This window comes from Misgurnus anguillicaudatus, chromosome 20 (assembly GCF_027580225.2).
Source record: "Misgurnus anguillicaudatus chromosome 20, ASM2758022v2, whole genome shotgun sequence".
NCBI classification, from domain to species: Eukaryota; Metazoa; Chordata; class Actinopteri; order Cypriniformes; family Cobitidae; genus Misgurnus; species Misgurnus anguillicaudatus.
The window spans coordinates 27,016,848-27,041,021 of record NC_073356.2 but is presented as its reverse complement, the minus strand read 5'-3'; the positions used below and the strand labels follow the sequence as shown (position 1 = coordinate 27,041,021).

General features: G+C 38.9%; 1 protein-coding gene across 5 annotated transcripts in view; it reads left to right on the top strand.

Annotated features, from left to right (window-relative positions):
• Positions 1 to 23,672, top strand: part of znf516 (zinc finger protein 516) — a 63,486-nt gene extending 39,814 nt beyond the window's left edge. For 3 of the 5 annotated variants that reach the window (XM_055219786.2, XM_055219788.2, XM_055219787.2), the window contains exons 3-5: positions 84 to 1,295; positions 6,075 to 6,179; positions 12,299 to 14,488. In XM_055219786.2, coding sequence (XP_055075761.2) covers positions 84 to 1,295; positions 6,075 to 6,179; positions 12,299 to 12,480 — 1,499 coding nt within the window. In that variant the 3' untranslated portion in view covers positions 12,481 to 14,488. Of the gene's footprint in view, positions 1 to 83; positions 1,296 to 6,074; positions 6,180 to 11,025; positions 11,090 to 12,298; positions 14,489 to 18,559; positions 18,798 to 18,876; positions 19,048 to 21,809 lie in introns of those variants that run through there. The other 2 variants (XR_012359752.1, XM_055219789.2) reach the window with 2 other exon arrangements.
• The last annotated feature ends 502 nt before the right edge of the window (positions 23,673 to 24,174 follow it).

The window sequence follows — 24,174 nt, the reverse complement described above, 5'->3', positions numbered from 1 at the left end:
GAATTAACAGGCAAAACGAATAGGCATTTTTTGGAATTTGCTGCTATCCCATGTTAACAACATTTATTTGTTTTTTTCTTTAGATAAAAAGCCATACACCTGTGACCACTGTGACTTTTGCACCTCGGAGCCCTCAGCCATCGCCACCCACATCCAAACTCATCATTTGTCTATCAGGGACTGGGGCCAGAGGAGTGATGCCTTACCCAGCTCACTCAGCCAAAGCCAAACTCACCAAACCAACCATACGGGCTTCCCGAAGCTGAGAAATGCCCTGCTGCAGCAGCCCTACTGGCCCTACACCAACTCAACTCACCTGGAGAGGGCAGCACTGAGCGATGCCGTTTCATCCGAGGATAAAAAGAGCAAAGGGTCGGAAAATGGCAGTTCCACGGATAAAGTAGACGCCGGTCTGCTTAATCTCTGTGTGGAGAGCGAAAAGGTAGAAGTTTCATCAAACAGTTTGGTTAAGCACCAGTGTCCTTATTGCTCCTATGCAACGTTCTATCCAGAGGTTCTCTGGATCCACCAACGAATTGCACACAAAGTCGACAGCACTACATTGGCGCCTAAGTGGGCCCTGAGAAACGGCCTCAAGGGGCCCAAATCGCTTCTTGATATAAAGAGACGCACTGGACCACCTCCATTTCTGGAAGGTAAGGACTGCCCTTCTTTACCCAAGATGAGAACCTGTCGAACAAGCCCACCTGATTCCAGTCCTGCAGGGACAAAGACTTTAAAACCTCCGACGAGCAGTGTAGACTCAAACTCTTCACAAAACAAGAGTTGGCATGCAGCGCCAGGGACGTCGTCGCACTCTTCCAAACACAAGGCCAGCAAGTCCAGGTCAGATGAGTTGACGGGTAGCAAACACAAAGCGGACGTCCATCAGAACGGTTCCTCGCGACCCACGCCAAGTCCGCAGAAGACTGGAAACCAAAAGACAGGGAGTAGAGCGATGGAAAGCAGTCTGTTACCTCAAGAAGGACTTCATTTCATGCTGTCAAGCAAACACAACCTCTCGGATCAAAGGAGCTCCAAACCTCACACTTCTCAAAACACGGGCAGATCTGATTCGCAAGCTCAGGATACACAGTCCGTGGCCGGGTACGAATCCTGGAGCAGGCTTGGTTTAAGTGGACCATCTTCTCAATCCCAGTCCAGGAAGCATTCGTCAGCTGACAGTCCAGAAGCCACGACGGACATCATGAGCTTTTTGAAAAACTGCAACTCTCATGATCTAGCTGCTCTCTACCACCACTGGGGCTTCAACAATGCCATGGCAGAGCAAGCAGGTAAGATGGTGTATCTGCTTTGACATTTATATCCTGTGTTATAAAATGCTGTTTTTGTATAGCTTGTTTAATGTAAATAGTGCCCCCAAAAGCATCAGGAGACTTAATAGAGTAACACTTCAAATATGTGTTTTATTGCATTACGAAGAAATTATAAATCTGAGTAGCGTCAACAAACAATTGATAGTTTTGATGTGATGTCACATACTCAGGGGAACGCCCCGCTGGAGGGTGAGTAATTTCATTTGTTTAGCCTAAATACTGAATAGCATACATTTGTACCTAGAGGTTGCATACTAATATCTTACCTTAAAGGTACATATCTGTAATCAACTGTTACATATCGGGACCTCTTTAAAGGGTACCGTCCCAGTGACAGTTTTTGTACCTTTATTTCTGACAGTGCAGTATGATGTAGTTTTAACCTAAGCAACTCTTCACTAGGTTAAAAGGCTCATTTTAGGGTTGCAAAATTCCGGGAATTTTCAAGGCTGGAAACTTTCCATGGAAATTAACGTGAATATATGGGAATTAACAGGAATACATTTGAAAAAAATTGCAGAGTTGCCTCTAACAGGGAACTTATTTGATCTATGGTATTATAGTTTAACTAACAAATACTAAAATGTGTTTATACAGTAGCTAGCTAGTAAATCAGATTTCTAAATGTAAGCTAGCACTATTTCATTGAAAATTTATGAGGCTAGCTATCATGTAGCTAGCTTAAAGGACAAGTTCGGTATTTTACACTCAAAGCCCTGCTTTCAGATTGTTTATGATGAAATAGAACGGTTTTGACTGAAATTTCAACATTTGCAGCTGCCCCGAGAATTTTCGGGTGTTTGTGTTTCACCTCCCACCTCTACAATGGGTTTAATGGTGCACTGGAACAATCCTTCCTAAAATGCATTAAACTTTCGTTTACAAAGACGTGAAACTCACCGAGTGGTCAGGGGTGTTCACTGATATGCTCACACAAAAATCGCTGCAAAATACGCATTCCAACATTTTTTATCGTAGTTTTTGCCAACTCCATTGACTTGTATTAGATGTGCTGTGAGATACGATATTACTCCGCGCCGGGAACTTTGTTTCTATTCTTGCAATGGCGGATTAGCGCCACCACCTGTGCTGTAGTGTCTATTATTCAAGCTCTCAACGGAAGAATGTACGGGTGTGAGGCGTTTGGAAAAATAGGTCCACAAGTTAACAACGAATGCTAAAACACCTGTTTGAATGCGTCTTTTGCAGCGATTTTTGTGTGAGCATATCAGTGAACACCCCTGACCACTCGGTGAGTTTCACGTCTATGTAAATGAGAGTTTAATGCATTTTTAGAAAGGATTGTTCCAGTGCACCTATAAACCCATTGAAGAAGTGGGAGGTGAAACACAAACACCCGAAAATTCTCGGGGCAGCAGCATATGTCGAAACTTCTGTCAAAACCGTTCTATTTTACCATAAACAATATGAAAACAGGGCTTTAAGTGTAAAATACCGAACTTGTCCTTTAAGCTGTAATGCTCTTTCTACGACAGTACATTCTGCTAATCAGTTTTCTGTTATCATACAGAATTACTGTACCACCCAAAAGTTTGGAAACAATTTTTAATGTTTAAAAAAAAATTGTATCAAATAAATCCAGGCTTAATGAATGCATGTATTTTTGATAAAAGAATAAAAAAAACAAGAATGATTTTCTCAATACACACTACCATTCAAATGTTTGGGGTCATTTTTTTCTTTCTTTTATTTAACATAATTAAAAAAAAAATGTGATTACGTTGCATGCATGTCTGCTCATGCCCAAACAAAATATTTGCAGTGGCAAGAAAAAGTGTGTAAACCCTTTGGAATTTCATAGTTTTCTGAATAAATTTGTCTTAAAATGTGATTTGATCTTCATCCAAGTCAAGAGTATGGACAAACATAATGTGTCTAAAAATAATTACACATAAAAAAGTGCATATCTTTCATTTCTTTGTTGAACACACTCATTCGACGTTCAAAATGGCAGTGGAAAAGTATGTGAACCCATACAATTAATAACTAGTTGACCCCCCTCCCTTATGAAAATTAACCATAGTTTTATTGTGGTAAAAGTGTAGTTACCATGTTTTTTTGGTCAATTGATTACTATGGGCAAAACCATGGTTTTACTACACTAACCATGTTTTAACTATGGTTTTTGAAAACCATGGTTGTCAAAACCATGGTTATTTTGTGGTAACCATGGTTTTACTACAGTAACCATGGTTTTTTGGTCTTAACTGTAGTAAAACCATGGTTAATTTTCGTAAGGGCTGGCAGCAATAACCTTAACCAGGCACTTCCTGTTGCTGTGGATCAGACCTGCACATCATTGAAGAGGAATTTTAGCCCATTTTTCCTGAAGAACTGCTTTAGCACCGTCATATTCTTTGGACGTCTCATGTGTATGGCCCTCTTCAAGTCAATCCATAGCATCAGGCCACTTCAAAAGGTGGATTTAGTTTTCTGTTATGGACTTGCTCTGGTGTTATGGGTCGTTTTCCTGTTGCATCACCCACATTCTACACAGATTCAGCTGATGTACAGACATTCTTACATTATCCTGTTAAATTGTCCCAAGTATATGGAAATGAATACCCAAATACTTGGGAATTCATCTTCCCCTCAATGATTGCAAGCTGGCCAGGCCCTGATGCAGCAAAGCGGGCCCAAATCATGATGTTTCCTCCACCATACTTTACAGTTAATATGATGTTATCATGATGATATGCCATGCCCTTTCTACGCCAGGTGTAGCGTTGTGTGTTTTTTCCTAATAGTTCTTAGTTTCATCAGTCCACAAAACATTTTATCAATACTGCTGTTCTCTTTTGCAAACTTCAGGCATGCAGCAATGTTCTTTTTAGTAAGCAGTGGCTTCCTTCGTGGTGTCCTGCCTTGGATACCCTGTTTGTTTAGTGTATTGTAGACTCATCAACAGAGATGTTAGCAAGTTCCAATGATGCCTTCAAATCTTTGCCTGTCATTCAGGGTTGTTTCTTTTCCCCATTGATGAGTCTTTGTTGTGCTCTTGGTGTCATTTTGAATGGGCGCCCACTTCTTGGTATGTTTGTATATGATATAGTTTATATAATGTCCCTAAGTATTAAAATAAGTCCTATATATTTCTGTAAATTCCTATAAATTGCCATAACCATATTCCATAGTTTATTTCTGGAAATGTTCTGAAAACTTTCCGCCCCTTTGCAACCTTATTTTCTCTGTTTTTATGCATACTAGTATGATACATCCTGGTTCTTTTGCATTCATCACTCCTGAATAGTCATATGTAGATGTACATATTAAATAGAGACAGAAAAAAATGTTTTTGAAGGTGGAAGTAAGTGAGGAGAAATAAATGGTGAAGAAAACTGGCGGGGTCTTCATTAGTGCTAGTCTAGATATCACAGCCATTATGTAATGTCCCTTAACTGTTGGTAAAGATTGACATGCTAAAAACCGGCTGTCAGGTCAGATTAGTGAAATTATATGGCACAGGCACATTAAGTGTGTTTTACTCCTGAACTGAAATGACAAATGAGAATAGTCCAGACAAAATTGGCACCACCTCACATGCACACACAACTACTGCCGTACCCGCATGCATATACGCAAAGGTTAATGGAACTATTGAGTAATCTCTTCATCGTCATGTAACCTATAAAGGTGTGTAAAAACGTTTGAGACAGCCATCGCTTGGAGGCATCACAAGCTTTAAACATCATGCTCGCAACAGCGTGCCTGGCGGTCTCTGAGGGGTCAGAGCGCCTCTATGCCACAAATATGCAAAGTAGCAAACTCAAAGAGTGAATGAATGATAGAGCAAATTAAGCCACCAGCTGCTTTAAAAAAAATACTCGCATTGCACTTTATTTCAGGACATCGTGCAAGACAGTTGGCTCGCTTCAGTGCGGTTCTACGGAAAGACAGTAGAAATTTCTGTCAGCTGTCCGGCCTGATATCATCAGAGCTGGCCAGCCCTTTGAGTCACATACAATAAAGTGACCTTTCCCATATTAGACTTTTTCTTTTGTTTGTGCTGTCCGATGATTTTCCCGTCGCTTGGCTTCTGTATGCTTAAAATTCACGAATCGTGTTTACTAAACGTAGCCTTGCTTGCTACTGCTGCTAACACACTCGACTTATCCGGGCCTGAGGGGTTCAGAGCAGGTAGGACTGCCCGTGCCAGGTGATGGACAGGAGCCAAGGGGACAGCATTTCAGCTCGCGCTGCCTAAAGCATCCTGGGGGGAAACGAGAAGCAGGTTGCTTCGGGTTCCACCTCTGTTCTCGTTTTTCAGCGAGTCGTTCTCCGACATGCACGTGTCCGAACGATTCTCCCCTGCGCAGACATAGCCAGAGCGACAGGCAGGAAAGAGCAACCAAAAGAGAAGAGAGAGAGACGAAAAGACAAGGAGAGGGAGGAATGGGGAAAATAGCACACCTGACATGTGACATGGTAGCGCAGATGGGGGCACGTCACAGGCCGGGGCTTTTAATTCACAGTAATTTATGCGGTCACATGGGCCTGTGTTCATGTCAGGCTGTCAGAGATGCTCTGGTGATGCACAGTGACAGCTCCCCATCCAAGCCCTAAAGGTAGCATCCCATAATGACACATTAAACATACTAATGATTCAAACCCCCCTCCATCTCCCTCTGCCTTTTATTTTGCAGGTTTCACTACATGTTTTTTATTCATTTTGATTTTTGTTCTCCTTCTTTTTGTTTTTGTGCATGTGAACTGCAGGGTTGGCGAGGTCAGGGTCTCAGCAGGGGGAATATGTGTGTCCTGTGTGCAGGAAGAGCTTCAGTCAGCCCAGCCATTACCGCACACATATGAGATCGCACACAGGTGAGATACACACAGTTACAAGCATACATACACACAGCCTGATCTCATAGGAAGTTGAAATTTTTTAAACATATATATATATATATATATAAACAGTAATGGGGCCCCACTCCTTAACCAAATGTTACTTAGGCAAAGGAGTAATAACGTATGAATAAGATCTTAGGAATTTATACCAACTAGCCACCATGTAAAATATTTACGAAACTCTATTAGATTTCAAAAAGTAATCTTTTTAAAAAGCATGCAGTTCAGCCGAAGAACAGTGAAGTGTTTATGGTCACAAGCACGTTTGGATGTTTTCTATGAATTGGTTTCATAAGTGGGTTCATATGTAAGTAAGTGTTTATATACTGTAACAAGTTTCTTTTATATTTAGTTGAATGCTATCACCCTTATTGCACATTTACTGAGAAAGCCTCATTGTTTTTGAAAAGTATAGCTGTGGTTAAATGGTAATTATATAAATAATAATAATTTTATTCTTTACATTAAATAATATATATTTAAAATAAATTATTAAAATATTGGGTCTCATTCGCCAAGTATGCGTATGCTCAAATTTGTTTGTAAAATGTGCGTACGGACGTTTGGACTTGCAAATCACGATTTAACAAAACCTTTCATACTAAAATTTCTTCTAAATGTTTGCAGGACGTAAGAACAACTTTGACCACACATGCGCAATAATCATGAACAAGGAAAAAGAACCCTATAATATATATTATATATATTTTTATTTTTGTTCATGATTTATTGTGTGGTCTAAGTTGTTCTTACATTTTTGTATACATTTATAATAAATGTTAGTTTTTGAAATTTTGAAAATGTGAAATTTTTGAAGGTTTTTGTTGAATCGTGATTTGTGAGTTAGAGCGTCCGTACGCACATTTTACGAACAAATTAGTGTTGTAAAAACCTGTACTTGTGCGTACGCATGCTTAGTAAATAAGATCCATTGTCTTTATAAATACTTTTTGCTAATTATTTTGTCGACATGAATTTCACGCTTCTGAAGATTTTACAACAATGATACAAAAATCAATATGCACAAAATAAATATAATCACATTTTTATTACATTCAGGTTTAATGTTAGCATTCTAAATTTAAAAATATAATTGCATAAATATCAAACTTTATAAATAAATAATTGTAACAAAATGTATAGTCATTTTCTGTAAGAGAAAAACACTAAATTATGAATATACACACATATCATTTTCATATACATTTAAAAATGTATGTGTGTGTTCATGTGTAAAATTATGTACAGTATTTGAGCACTCTCTCTCTCTCTCTCTCTCTCTCTCTCTCTCTCTCTCTCTCTCTCTGTCCTTGGATGAGTCTCTTTCTTTTTTTCTGCAAACATATTTGCGTGTGACTCTGACCTGTGAAAATTGTATACATTATTAATCAGATGTCACTTATAGAGCTGTAATTGTGCATGCTAATAAGCTGAGCAGTCACCAGTCCAGTGTGATAAGCGTCAAATGCTCGCTGAGAAAATGTGACAATTTGCCCTTGTCTCCTCATCAAACCACACACACACATACACGTGTACACATGCACACACGCACACCTCAATCAAGGGCTTTTTATATTCACAGATGCGATTAAACGAAAACACACTTAACGATTGAAACAACACACTTTACGTGCTAAAATATATCTGAAATATGGTTGTGTGCCATCTTATGTTTACATTTAAAAAATTATAGAGATCAAGATGATGAGATCAAACTCATGTTCCAAACCTTTTTCTAGGACACAATGTGCTGTATAGCTCATTGGTAGAGCATTACATAAGCAGTGCAAAAGGTCATGGGTTCGAATCCAGAGAACACACATGCTAATAATAATATACTGTTTGCAACACAAGGTCAATCCTATAGAGCACATGGATTGATATAAGTGTATAACGTGAATGTCACTTTGGATATAAAGTGTGCCAAATCGCATAAAGGTAAATTTAAACATGTTGTAAAAGGCCATTTATATGCAAATGCATAGTCCGTTTTTTGCATGAATTGACATATGAACTAAAAATTCTCTTTATTTTTGTTGTTTACTAGACTTTCTTTAACCAAGAGAAATTAGCTATTGCACACCTTTCTAACAGCACTGTGGCAGCTTTCATTAATAATAAAGAGGTCATGTCCCACCCATATAGTCGAAATATTCTTCACTATCTTAAGGTTGCACTTAGCCATTCGGTACATGAGTGGGCCCAGTTTTTTTTTTTTTTGGAAGAGAGTGTGATGGTTGTGTTGGCTAGCCGGTCTGATCCCCAGTGACAGAGGCCAAATGCTACATTTTAGCGAGAGAGCTCTCTCTCTACACATAGACTTACAATCAACGTCATCAGTGATCGCTCTCTTCAGCTTGAGCTTCCAAATGAAGTGGGGCAGGGCCCGCGGCCTCCATTAGCATGCACACTAACTCTGTGTGTCACTTTAAATTGGTAGTTTCAGTTCACTGTCTGGCGCGGCCACGCTAACTGGTGATGCTAATTCAAGGCCTTTACGACTAATGCTGGATGAAGGGGTGGGTCCTGGATCGCACCTTAGCGCATTTAAAATAGATTCCTGCTTTAAAGAAGCTGAATTTTTGGACAAAAAGCAACTTTAGAAAATCTAAACAAAAGGGCATTTGCAACCCAAAAGGAGTTAAAGAGGATCTTCAGTGAGAAAGAAATGGTAGGCCAGGACTTCATTTGAAGAGCTCAGATGCAAAATCCTCTAAATGCCACTTTCGTCAAAAATAAGAGAATGATATTGACCACTTGGTGCCTTTTATACGTTTATCAAATACTTTCAAATCCACTTAAACCTGACCTTAGGCCTTTCAAAAAATACCACTTTGTTTGCAGAATCTGCTAAACGCCATGGTAATTTTCAGCAAAGTCCTCTAAGTGCACAGAACAAGAATTGAATGAATGACTCTGTGCGTACGTCGCAGTGTAAGAGTTTTTACCCGGTTTCTAAAAAAATGTGGATATTGAGCATATTTTTGACCCTTTTAGCTTTTCCAGAAAAGGAGTGACTAGAGACTTTTGGAGATTATACCAGATTATATTAGATCTACTTAGAGGTTTTAAGGCGACACTCCACTTTTTTTGAAAATATGCTCATTTTCCAGCTCACCCAAAGTTAAACATTTGATTTTTACCTTTTTAGAAACCAATCAGCTGATTTCTGGGTCTGGCGGTACCACTTTTATCATAGCTTAGCATAATCCATTGAATCTGATTAGACCATTAGCATCGCACTCAAAAATAACCAAAGAGTTTTTGATATTTTTCCTTTAAAACTTTACTTTTCTGTTGTTACATCGTGTACTAAGACCGATGGAAAATTAAAAGTAGTAATTTTCTAGGTTGATATGGCTAGGAACTATACTCTCATTCTGGTGTAATAATCAAGGACTTTGCTGTCGTAACATGGCAGCAATAGGCGCAATGATATTACGCAGCACCTGAAAGTAGTCCCCTTGGTAACTTTCAATAGCAGGGGACTATTTTCGAGCACTGTGTAATATCATTGCACCTCCAATGAGTATATTTTCAAAAAAGTGGAGTGTCCCTTTAAAGCGAAGGACTGTCAAATTTGTTAAATACCAATGAAATGACTAAAGTGACATTTGTAAAAAATAAGGGATTTTAATTATTGACTAAAAAACTTTTCATTGCCATTAAAGTGAAATTACTGAACCTGAACATAAGAGCCTGAGCTCTTCATTTAATGCAGTGCTTCTCAATTATTTTCTGTCACGCCCCCCCTAGGAAGAGGTAAACATTTCGCGCCCCCCCAACTCTCCGCCGCACCTGTAAATAGTATAATTTGTCTTTAAAATTACACATCTGCAAAACATTGTATCCTTATTAACATTGAGAAAACACAAAAAGAAAACACAAAAAAGAAATATCGATCAACTTACAACAAAGAATAACTTTATTAACATTGTTTTTTAGTCTGTAACAGAAAAAACTTAAAATGCATCAATTTGCCTGAAATAAAAAAAAATCAATCCTTATTTAAAGTATAATATTTTTTGACCATTTGATACTGAAAAATTAAATTAAATATAATCAATAAATAATAATAAAACACAAGCGGCTTATCAGCGTGATTGGGGTGTAATGTCTTTAAGTAACGGTGCAAAAAAAATCACTTCCTGAAAAAGTATTTTCCCCGGGGTCTCGCGCCACTATTTGAGAAGCACTGATTTAATGCTATAGTTTAGCTGTAACAAGGTAACTATATGACAGGTAGTTGCATATAAGCATGCAAATAAGAGTGCCTAGTAATGTCAGCAGAAAATGAAAGTTGTTTAAGGGGTGGAGCAAGCGTTTTAATGCTTTTAAAAGATTACAACATTATACCGTTAATATCAACAACATACATACATTTAGTAATTGGGTAAAATTGGATTTTATGTTGACTTTAAAAGTTGAATTATTTTAAGTCTAACCATGTTTGCACCCTGCAGTTATTTTATAGCAGGGCAACAAGTTCCAGTTTTTTAAAAGAATAGGCTTTATGCCCAGCTGCACTACTTCCTGAACTTCAGCCAGCTCCTTGTTTCCTGTCTGCCATTATTGGACAAACTGATTAATCCAGGTGTGCCTGACCTCAGTAGTTACAAACAAACTGATTAATCCAGGTGTGCCCGACCTTCACAACAACAATAATCAGACACACCTGTATTCATCAGTTTTTCAGATGGTGGCAGGCAGGAGACGGGTGGCTGGCTGGAGTTCAGGAGGTGGTGCAGCTGGGCATAAAGCCTATTGAAGTTCAGTTTTGATTTCTTCTTTTTTTTAACCGGCCACCTTGCTCCCACAGTGATGTTTGAGTTCAATGGACTCATGGGAACTGGAGTCCAACCTCTGCCGAAGCCCCCAAACAAGTACGTTTCACTTTTTGTTCGGTTGATTGGGTTGTTTTTGTGTTTATATTGTGTTTTGCCAACCATTACCTCCTTTCTCCATTCTGTGATGTGCGGCTACTACCTGCCATCGCCACGACTGCCGCAGAGAGAACTGCGTGAATAAACCGCCGTCTGCTTCTGGCGCCCGCAAGGCCGCTAGAGGATCAAATGGATTGCATCCTGCATCCACCTTAACAATCAGAGATGCGGATTGTTACGGCAGGGAGGCTGCCCTTAATGAATTACCCCCTTTGCATATGTTGCATATTACAAATGGCAAAAGCATGCAGAGAAGAAAGGTCAAATAAAATTTGCGCCGCAGTTATTGTGACGTTCTGACAATAACCTTTAATGTAATTTGGTGGGTTCTGAGTCGGATTGGGGTTTCACTGCGTTCTTCTCCAGGGAACCAGGATGCCCCGGATGAGCTCTCACTGTGCCGCAGACCTTATCAGGCAGCAAGCGCGACTCAAGGCTCAGATAGATCTGATTAATTGTGTCTGTCTTCATTTTTTTATGAGGCATGATTTATGATAATACCCCTTTTCAGCCTCTCGGAATGACAATTATTTCCTAGTGGATAATTCATTCATTTTTCAAAAATAATAATACGGAGAAATTGAATGGCAGACTCATTTGTTTTGCTCAGGTGTGGGGGGATATTTTTATGCAATTGCACAAGGACAACGTTGTACATCAGTCTAATTAAACAGTGAAACTGGGACTCTGACAATTATTCCAGTCTTGAGCCCCAAACAGATATGGGCAGGAGGAAAAAGTAGGTCTGTGTGTGGTTGTCAGGTTCTCCTCTCCCGGCAAACTTGATATCCCCAGACTTTCGACATCGTGTGACGTCTTTTTGCTCAGGGGAAGGCGGGCAGATATTCCTGTGTCTGTGAGTTTGCGTGTTTGTACGAACAGCTGACAGAAACGGAAACAAAAGGCTGACGTCCCCTCGGGGGGAACAGTCAACCATCTCCATATGGCATGTCGTTCGCCCATCAATCATGGCCGTGGCTCCTCCCCCCACCTTCCCAACCTGCCTCGGTTATTTTCTGTTAAAGGGATAGGCGGTAATCTCAGAAGCGGTCCTTTTGACTTCACCTCCCTGGTTCGCATTGCCGGGTCTCCACTTTAACCCCTGGGTCCAGGAAGTGACCTAATCCTGTTTGTGTGTGTCTGTTTCAGGTGAGCGACCTTTCCAGTGCCAGTACTGTCCTTACAGCGCCTCGCAGAAAGGTAACCTGAAGACCCATGTCCAGACTGTGCATCGTCTAGCCTTCGACAACACGCAGTACCCTGACAGGAGACTCCGGCAAGCCCCTACCAACGACCCTGCGGACCCCAGCAGCCACGGGTCATCTTATTGAGCCATCACCCCCCCATCCAACTAATCTGAGACTTGGAAACTACTGTATAAGTCATTGAAGGTCCATCAAAACTGCTTCAAACAGTGTGATGCATAAGTACAGATAGTGTGCTTAAAAAAGGATTTCCCTAAATAATTAAAAGACTTTTATTAAGTGTATTTTATGCTAAGGATTTGTTGAGTTGTGTTTTTAGTTTAGTTTGAATTTCTGTGTAACTTTATTATTTTAACCCGACGTGAAGTACCGGACCTAACCGAGGGGTGCGACAGAGGAACACAAACCATGCAGAACAGACCAAACCACATTAACAACATGTCCGACACATGTTTACACTCCTAACCGAGAACTTCTTGAAAAACACTCGAGAGCTAAAGCCTCTGCACCATAAGGTCAGAATCGATGGATCACGACCTGCATTTTTCAAACACAAGAACCCCTAAACTTGAAATGCTGCCTCTGAGTACCCTGAATAACTAGCTGTAATCGAAGTAGCCTTAGCGTGCAGTGTAATTGTGCGCTTGCGTGTGTGTGTGTGTGTGTGCGTGCGATCGTTTCCACATTTTACTTCTCAGGACTTTAGTTAGACACGATTCCAAAGTTTTCATTCATTTAAACCTGTGCATAAATGCACAAGATGACATGCAGTGAAATCCATTACCTTGATTTGAGTTTTGGTAAATATAGGCGCATGTATAGTCGAGTGCGTTTTGGTGGGGCAAACTTGTGGCACTATCGTCAAAATATGTTTGCTTTGTGGATTGATGTATTTATATAGGAGCAGCTGTAAAACACGTGGGGTACCACCTGCATCATGCTGTGTTACATAAGTGACAGCACGTTTCGGAGATCTCCCCTAGGAGTTTAAGGTAAAGGCACATGCCATGTTTTGTGTTAGTGTCATTTGATTGGTCCAACAAAGTCAGCAATATTTTGTGTCTGCATTTAATTTTTGATGTAACTTAAACGTTTTAATGTATTTCTTTATTCCATCAAACATGTTTGCTTCCATTAGTGGATTATAGATTAGTATCCCAAAAACATACAAAATAACTTAATTCAATGGCATGTCAAGTCTTAAAGCCATGTTATAAAGCTCCAGTTTTTAATGAAGGATTTGATTCTTAACATATTAAAGGCCTCGGTTTAAATTATTGCATCATAGAGGCTAGTGAATATAGTAAAAAACTAGATTAAAGAGTAGTGTGTTTTATAATGTTACTTATAAAGCTTTTAGAATGCCATATTTTTAGAGATTGATACTTAAATAAAATATCTTGGCCATATATTTCTATGGATGTTGTATGAGGTCATTTAAAGTTTGCAAATATAGTCACACAGTGCTGTGTACACTGAAACATTCATTTATGTATATCTAGAGCATTTATATTGCCTAAACCAATGAAACTAATCCAAGAAAAAATGCATTTTGTTAAAAATCTCCAGTGTAAATCCATCTTAAACTGAATTGGACCCAAAACCTTCTGACGGTTTAAGGTAGAGGTGACCCAGGAGGACATGAGAGTTAGTTTTCTTACCACTGCCCCTGAGCAAGGCACTTAACTTTTGGTAGCTTCACTCCATGTTCCTGCAATTGGTGTCTTGGAAGTTGCACTGGATTGAATGTGACTGCTTTAGTAGCAATTTACTAACAGTGAATCAAAGGATAAATGTGCTAGGATAAAAGAAACATTAATAGTTTTACCTGTTAGTGTTTCTAAATTGAAACCCCTGAGTACTAGACAGATGATAATTAAGTAGCATGTTACGAATTCATTTGCGATTGTTTCTTTCTTTGTTTGTGTAACACTATTAATTTTGTGGTTTGAGTAGAAACAGTAGTTGAATGTATGGAATGTATTTTGTGTGGTTAAAAGAGTTTTTGTTTCTTTTTCCTTCATATTTTGTTCCGATCTCAATGACGTACACACAACATTTGTCTCATACCCATTTCATACATGTTCATTGTTGAATTTTGAACCACCTAAATTAAACTTTACCCCTGACATTGCCTGAATGGTTTTAATATTGACGTTTGTGAAGAGGTTTGTGTAGAATGTTCACGCATGTGTCAAGCAACACTATTGCATTGCAGTGGTGTGATACTTCATATGTAATTCATGCTAAGCCATTTTTACCGGACTCACACTATAAACACACAGCTAATTTAAAATGTTTTCTAAATTGCATTTAATTTACCAGACAGTTCTCTTTCTCTCCCTCTCTTTATCTCTGACCACACGTGTGTTCACTTACACTAGTATTGAAGACCCTTGCATTAAAATGGCTGCTAATTGCATTGATCTTCTTTTGTGCATGCATAGCCGCTGCCCTAGTGTGACAACTGACTTGGGATTACATTGCTAAACAATTGTTGGAGTCTGTCTGATCTACTGTTCAGATCTCCGACTAGAAACTAACCTCAGTGGGGCGCTGTTCACAGCTTATCTGCTGTAAAGCACTGCACAAGTATCATTCAAGTAACAAAAAAAAAAAAACACTTAACCTTTTAAAGTCTAGTTTTTCTGCTACAAATAACATTTTATGAAACATGAAGGTTTTGTGGATGGTAATGGTTATGCTGTCACTACTGGAAGGTCTAGCTAAGACCAGCATAAGCTGGTAGCTGGTTTAGGGTGGCACTAGTTGGTTTAAGCTGTTTCTTCCCAGGCTGGCGGGTCAACTGGTCTTCCAGCCTGATCAGCTAAGTTCAGCTAGAACAGCTTAAAAGCGACCAAAACACAGCTAGGTCAGCTTGCTACCCCAGTAAAACCAGCTAAAACCAAGCTGGGAGACCAACTAAACCAGCTTATGCTGGTCTTAGTTGGATTTTTCATTAGGGATGGCATTATTTTTATAAATGCAAAGATATTGGTGCTAAAACTAAAAATTTTTTAAGTGCTGTCCAAACTGAAAACAACTTGCCCTGACATATCTTAAAATACATCAGTGCCCTTTGTTTTGCCTCAAAGTGTACACAAGTAATGTTTTTAGTAAGGCATGTTTGTTAAAACTAGTTATATTTCCAAATTAAATGAAAGCCTAGTCCTGGTTTAAGCCAACCTCTGTCTGGGAAACCACCCTATTATGTAATGGGGAATCATCAGATCAACTCTTATAACACTGATGACCTTAATAAAACTACAGTTATAGTTTTATACATTTTTTGCATGAACTCTGTTTATCTTCAGATTATTTCGTAGCAATAAAATAAGTCATAATTAAGTAGCTTACATAATGTATGACTATACAGTAATTATTAACATCAGACCCTCAAATGGATATTTCTGTCTTTTGACAACTTTTGATAAACAAAAATATTGACTTAGTTCACTGTAATTATATATATATATATATATATATATATATATATATATAGACTGGGCAAGCTGGCCAATCAGATCAGAGCAGGCTCACAAAAAGATTTGGTAGGAGAAATGAGGTGATATTAAATGTATAGTGTTTTTGACCTTGTATTTGACCTTGCATTTAAACCTGTTGTAGGGGACTCAAAACAATACTAGGAAACTTTAGAATGTCATATAATGACGTTTCATTCTTATAACCAGGGTTTCACTACTAAAAAATCCAGCTACGACCAGCTGGTAAGCTGGTTTTAGCTGGTCTCCCAGCTTGGTTTTAGCTGGTGTAGCTGTGTTTTGGTCACTCTTTAAGCTGGTCTAGCTGGTCAGGCTGGAAGACCAGCTGACCTACCAGCTTTGCCAGGCTGGGAGGACCAGCTTAAACCAGCTACTGCCACCTCAAACCAGCTACCAGCTTATGCTGGTCTTAGCTGGATTTTCAGTAAGGTTCCCAAACTGGGGTTGGCGAACCCCTGGTGGTACACGAGAGAATTGCAGGGGGTTCGCGAGTTGATGAAAAAAACATGAATTACGTTTTATATTAAATTAAGTTAAATCATTAAAACAATCTAAATTAAACACAAATATTTTGTTTACCTACATGTCATGTGATCATGTGTGAGTGCATCACAGTTTCAGAATGGACATCGATATGTAATCAATGTTAAAATCTGATTCAGACAAATCTAAATGCTTTTAAATGTAATACATTTAAATGCAGAGCTGAGTTTTGGGGCCGTTCAGACGGGACTGTGATCCACTTGGCTGGGCACTTCTCTGTGTGGGGTCAGAGCACAACTGTGGAGTTGTCCACAAGCGAAGGACGCTGTCACTATCATCAGAGGCGCGTGTGTTGTGTTTGTGTGGGCCCTGATCGCCACGCGACAAAAGGCCAGAGAAAATTACAACATTTGAAGTGTTTCCGACACCTCAACACTGTCTGCGGCGGGAATATGTAAATACGCTTCTAATCAAACGATCTGGAATTGCAAATGCCACAGCGAGGTCGCGACCCCGAGCCTTGCTAATGGAGGGTTTAGGGCACCGGCGGAGCAGGTTGGAGTGACGGGTACCGCGGGGTTGAGAGCGGAGAGCGGACCCCTGGCGGACGACCTCTGCCTGCAGGCCCCTCACTATGCTGACAGTAATGAATGGAGAGAGCTGTTTATGCATATCAACGATTATTTACAGGCAAACAGCTGAGGGAGAGCGAGCGCTAGTCATCAGGGAACACAGACGCACGCTTCTGTTTGCCGTTGTCAAATGTGAGGCGGGAAGCCAAATTAAGTTTTCTGTGAGGTAAATTTGGTTATGGATTGACAGAAGTTTTCAAACCTAAAATTAAATTACAAATAAATTCATTTTTAACTTAGAGAAACGCAGTCTTACGTAACTAACGTTACGGTGGGAAACATGATACGTATGATGCTTTCATCAGAAAATTACCACAAACAAAGCACAAACGTTTAATTTATAATTTTTAAATATTTATATTTTTCAGCTTAAGTGCATGTTGTCCTCTTAAAACAAATTAACAATGGTTTTACGACAGTTACTGTTAACCATAGCTTAACTCTAATATTTGTACCAGAGTAATTTACCAAGTCCATATTTCTATTCATAATTTTTGAAGTAAAATGGTTCATTATAAATGGTAATCAATCAACCAAAAAATGTGATTATTAATTCACTTTTACTATAATAAAACCATGGTTAATTTTTTCTGAGGGTCATTAAAGCAAAAGAGGGCTCCATCTGTGACTCTGATAGTCAGCATATTAAGATAATAAGGTTATATTTTCAGGCTTTCACATTTACATTTTAGACTATGTCATTAGTGTACCATACTAAACTTATACTTTGTAAGCGTACTAAACTATCAGTAACTGAATATCTTTAGCATTTGATTTTACTTCAGGTAAATTCTGCAATGTTATAGCAAAGGCTAAAGGTGAATATATTAAACACTTGTTTTCCCTAATAAACCTTAAGCATGAGTCAGGCACATACAGTATACCTATAGAAGAACCCCAGTGATATATTAACCTGTCTAGTTCGGTTTCAGACAGCCAGAAGCCTTTGTCTTTTAGCATCATTGTCAAAGCTTTATATGCTTTCCTGTGATTCGTGACTCATATCACCAGAAGAGAGTATTAAACCATATCTAAAGTATGCTAATCAGAAGCTTTTCAGAAGGTCTCCACTCTCAAAAGTGCAAATGGTTCCCAGGACATCCAGTGACATTTAACATCGCCCTCACTAATTTGTGCTTAATAGGCAAAAAGTGATTAGCATTAACGTTAAAGACATTTCATACATTCCCTTTCCCCATTAATTTTCTTTTTTTTTACTGATACTTAACAGTCGATGTATGTAGCTGGATCCTACAGCTTAAACTAATGCTACGCTTTCTGGCAGAAATCCTTCAGATGTATGGCAAGAATACCAGTATAGTCTATTTTTTGACAATAACAGAACAGAAAGAGAACATTTTAGGGAAGCTTTTAAAGTAAATCCTGTAATACAGGGCCGTGGGATATCAGTCAGACCCTCTTAACAAACCGACGAAGGATTAGTCAAAGAGCTAATTCTGAGGCTTTCCTAGTTTGCTCAACAGATTCTCGTGTCATTTGTTCATCTTTACCAATCGAAGTTTAGATAAATTGTCCAGCCGTGGATGTAGGAATTTATTTTTAATAATTCTGTCCTTCCCATCAAAGGTCATCTTAAAGCTGGAAGCATGTAACAGACTTCCCACAGTGCCCTTGAACTGTTGTTCTCAAAGAGTGTTACAAGGACAATGGTTCAATCACTTCAACACAAACAATGCTTCAACCTTCTACACACTCATGGGAAATGGGCAGAGCCAATGATGACGGACAGTCCAATCTTCAAACCAGACACCTTTAAGAAGGACATGACTCTGGCCCACTAGCTTTGGCCCAGCCAGAGCTGAAGGTGATAAATGTATATTGGCAAAGTGTCTGTGCCAATGCTATTAGCCTGAAGCTTTAAACTCTTGTGTAATTTTCTTTAGAGACTTCTTTATAGGCACAGCCCGCAGTATTGGCAACTAAGATAGGAAGAGTCGACTCTACTAGACCAAGTGGAGTGGAATTCGTGATTAGGCCTCTTCCCATGTGTCGACTTTATAATGAACGGGAAAAGAAGGAAGGCTTTCTAAACAAACAGCGACGTTAACAATAACGTAAGTAGTGGCGCTGATGTATTGTGATTGGCTGCTTGTTTAACTGGATGTTTATTGGATGAACGATGATTAGCCACTGGAATGTTCTTCCTAATCGGCGTAGTAAAGCTAAAGTGTAGTTTCTTTCTTGCAGTCACTGTTTTCAAATAAGCTTCATTTTTCTAATCACTCTCCTTCATTGGTTGGCCCATAAAAAAGTCCCACCCCAATGACATGCCATTGGTTGAGCTACTAAAACAGGTAGGCGAAGTATCGAGCTTGCCAGGATGGTTAAACTATTAAAAAATATGAAATATGATTTTATTTGAAACTATGCTTTTAAAACTTTTGCATGTAAGATTACACATTACACAGTAAGGAAAAAAATGTCAAAATATGTACCCCAGGTATAACCGGGAATGTACCCAAGGCCGGGTCTACAGGGGGGCTAGGGGGGGCATTGCCCCACCAGATTTTCTCTCTGCCCCCGCAAAGGCCAATCAAAGGTGTTTCTTTATTATCAGCGATATTGATAAAACACAGAATATGAATTCTGTTATAAATATTTTACATTGAGTGTTATGGCTGCACACCCAAAATTCATGAATGCCCCCCAGTCCAGCAAGCCTAGTACCGGGCCTGACTGTACTCTAGTGATATAGTACTCGAGACCGGACTCGATTTCTGCTTTCTTGGACTCGTCTAGGACTTGTTCCTTCAAAGACTTGGTCTTGACTCGACTCCGGACCACAGTGGGAGGAGAAGGACTCGTAATTTCAGACCGAGTCCTCGATACCAACACATTTTTTATGTTCATATACAAAAACCACACAACACATAAAAAAATAATAAAATGCAATGTTGACGGGCATTATTTGAAAAAGACATCACATGGTGCAATGCAAAGATACTGCCATCAGAGCCGTTTATTTATCTCTAGAAAAATAGGCAAAAGATGATGCTTGTGGTAGGGATTTTTTTAATGATAGTAAAAGCATAGTCCATATTAAGACGTTAAGACAGATCCACTAAATAATTCCCAATCTAGCTTAGTCTGTAGGCCTAACTGTTGATTATTAACTCGGGTGATATCAAATCATAAATATGTAAACTGACATGTTTTTATGGTCTTGGTCTCAGACTTGCTTCCTCAAAGACTCGTTTCTTGACTCGGACTCAACTGTATTTGAAAACCAACGGACTCGGTCTCGACTCGGTCTCGACCCTTCAAAGACTCGGTTTTGACTCCGACTCGGCATAGGCGGTCTCGTCCCCATCACTACTGTACCCTTTCAAAAAGTACAGCTTTGCACTTAAAGAGTTCATATTAGTACCTAAGACGTACATATTGGTACCAAATGGTGCATATTAGTACCTCACAATTGCATATTATAGTATCTCAAAGGTACATATTGGTACCAAGCGTATACATATCTGTCCCAGTGACACCTGGGGTATATTTTGACAATTTTTGCTAACGGTGAGTACAGTGTTTGTATACAGTATATATATTTTAATATAGATATGTGATGTCATTCAGAGTATTAATCAGCAGAACATTGATTTTGGTGTAAAATATACATCACCTAGGTCTACTCAATAAGATATATGCCATAGCTTCTCCACACATCCAGTTTAAACAATTCTCTTAACATGACTATGTGTTGTGTTACTCCACCCCCCTCACAAGGGAACACAAGCAGACTTTGTCAGTCCTTAGATAAATACCCATGAAAAAGAAGAAAAAAGCAGTAATTTGAGTCTTTTGTAATACACTTGACAATCATGCTGGAATCTTTCACCCCAGAAATGCTAATTACTCACAGCGGGAAGCAGTTATGGAGAAGGGCGCCGGAGTTTAATGTATTCCAGTGTTGCCGTAAAGTCGACAAAGCGGAGCATTTGCTTGCCTCTCCTTCGCCCGTAAGACCAAATACCTTAAGCCAAATGCTGAAGGATTATTGTTAATGGCAGAACCTTTAATGAGCCAAGAGTCACTTTATGAAGGTGAATTGCATGCAGAACTGAACCAAGCGCTATAACGACCGTCATTGCGCTCGGGTTTTTACACGCTTGTCTTCTGCGGATTAAATGCTCCCTAAATGACGCATGTTAAATTGCAAAGCTGTTTATGAAACAAACATGACCCTCTTAAACTTTTTTATGCCATGGTTGGTGCTAACTAAAGTGAAGGGATATGAAAGGTAAAACATAGGCTAGACTTAACGCAAAACTTAACGCAAAAAGAGACAAGGGATGTGTATGTGAGGCACACATTTTCTTTCTTTCTTTCTTTTAAATGTTTGGAGTTATCCAAAATAGAATTATTTTCAAGTCAGTGTAGGAAATATTCACAAACACACACAATATTTGTAGATACCATATTAAGATGCGTCAAAAGAGACAGATGCATCACCAGCAGCATCTTTCTGAGTTACCAAGGCAACCAGAAGATGGCGCACTATGGTAAGCAGAGAGCCCTAAAGCGATACATTTCTGAGGTAGGAGGGAGTTCAAACAACAAGGCCTCCAGAAATTTCTTCTTAGAGAGGTCAGGAATCACGAAAGAGCAATGACGATTATTTATCTTACATTGTTTATTACATATCTAATGTTCAAATTATTTATAAAAGTAATTCATATCATTGAGAAAAATCTCTCCTCGCTTGCCCATTCCGGTGCCCTCTAATTTGTAAATTTTCAAGCTAAATATCATTTTTATTGTTTATTTAATGCTTTTTATCAATCAATTTTTGCTTCTGCCTCTCTCTCCCCCACTGCAGCAGACGGAGGAATGCAGCGCGAACGCCGGCAGGTCAGATCGGCTGAACGTCAGTACGTTATGACCCGGCTCACTGGCAACGTCAGTCAGACATGGAGCTAACAGACACGGATCATAGATGGTCCTGCCAGCTACAGAAGACCACGAGTTTCACCGCTCGCTCTGCTACAGGGCTCAGGGAGTAGATACCGTTACAGGGGCATATGTTCTTTGGCAGCCCAGTCATCTCAGACACTCACCCTCTCTCTTGTTGACTCAGCCAGCTGGTGGTTGAAGAGATGGGCAGCGAGCTGATTAGAATGACAGGCGTCCCGCTCCGTGAAAGGCAGGCTGAGAGACCGGAGCTACACACACACACACACACACACACACACACACGCACACACACACACACACACACACACACACACACACACACACACACATGCATGCATATAACACAGAATGAGCAAAAGAGGGAGACATAGAGGATGAGAGCAGAAAAGGAGGGGGTGAAAAAGGCCTCAAATATACTACACATATACACATCTTAACAGCGGGTCAGCCAGAGAAAAAGAGAGACAGACGCAGACAGACAGACCCGAGTCCTCATTTGCCCCTTTTTGTGAAGATTAGACATGACGGCTTTCAAAGACACAGATATTTTATGTGGTCCTCCTGTGTTTGGTATTATAAACTCTCCTAGACATAAAAGAAGCAAATGTTAAAGGGACTGTGCACTCAAAAATGAATGTTTTTTTCTATTACAAAATAAAAGACACTGAAGGTTAAAAGAGGTTTTAAAAAGTACCAAAAAAGTGTCAGTATGATTAATTCGGGTAATTCTCGCGAAATTAGACTTATGAGGTGTCATCAAACAAAAGTAAATGCAAAGTAAGTGTATCAAAATAAGAAGCATACAGTTACAAACATCTCTTCATGTACTATTTTACACATGATTTCAAATTACATCATACAAACCAATTTTGTAGTTTTTTCCACATTTAAGGGGAACATTTTCATTACCGCAACTTGTCCATGACTGGATTTTGATTCTTTGACATGGAAAATTTATAATTAAAAAATCTAAAAATAAAAAGCTTCAGTGCATGTTATACTATAAACATTTACAGTAAAGAAACATGTGGTAGGTGATAATTGGTAAATTTAGAGAAAATAATAAGGAATATACATGTGTCCAAGAAAAATCCTCATCCTCCGCAACAATTTTCAATCATTGTTTAAGCCCTAAAGGAACTAACATTTAAAAAAAAAATGTTGGAAGGGACATGATTGACTGTGACACTCAAGATGGCTACCAGTTAAGCAGTTCTTATTTTTTTTGCCAGATAAAAGTTGAAATTTTGTTTGTCATAGTACCTAGACAACTTTTTAGTTCTCATTACCGAAACATGAGTTTGTAAATGCATATATTTAATGTAATATCATGTTGCTGTAATGATAATTTTTGATAATGATAATCTAAAAAAATTTACATTTTATAGGAAATATTTTTTAAATCCTCTAAAAAATGGTTATAGTAATTTCAGATGTTAATCTTATATGTGCAAAAAAAAATTGCTTCAATGATGCTGAACACCTTTTAAGTCTGGATTTCGTGAGAATCACCCATTCGCTATTTCTCAAAGACGGAATAGATTTGTGGTAGTATAGACTAAAACCTGTTATTCTTCATGTGATCGTAAGTGAAAGACCAATATCTGATTCAACTAATTTTTGGATTTATGTCAGTTCTTTTTATTGAATCCATTAATTCAGTTCACAAATCCGTTCTGATTGATTTATAAACAAATCGAGTTGATTCAGTTCTAGTGATTCATTGATTCTCATAGATTCAGTGATCCAATCGCAGCAGTTTACTGTAGGGAGTGTTTTAGCTGCTGTGATAATTATTTGTTAGTAATTAATTCAATTGCTTGGAAAAGGACAACCAGTACAATTGTTTAATTCCTTTTTGTTTGTTCCTCAGAAGAAAATAGCCACACATGATTGTAACGACCTGAGAATCAATAATTAATGAACAAAAATCTTAAATAAAAAACCCAGTAAAGCTTAGCCCGATCAACAATAAAGTGTATACTTCCCGCAATGTATTGTCAGCAAATATTGCCCAATAAATTTACACCAAAGTAAGCCATTTGCGTCAACTAAAAGCCGCCCCGTTCTCTCTTCGCTCTGATAATAGGTGTGGTAATTGATCCCGCATCAGGTTATTGATGTCTGGATCAATTAGCCTTAAACTGGCTGTATTCGAGGTATTCATTTTAGGAAACAATCTGCCTTTATAATACTGCACATTAATCATTAGTAAATGCCACTTAACACAAGGTTAATTACACTCTTAACGACTCCCATATCCATTTTGA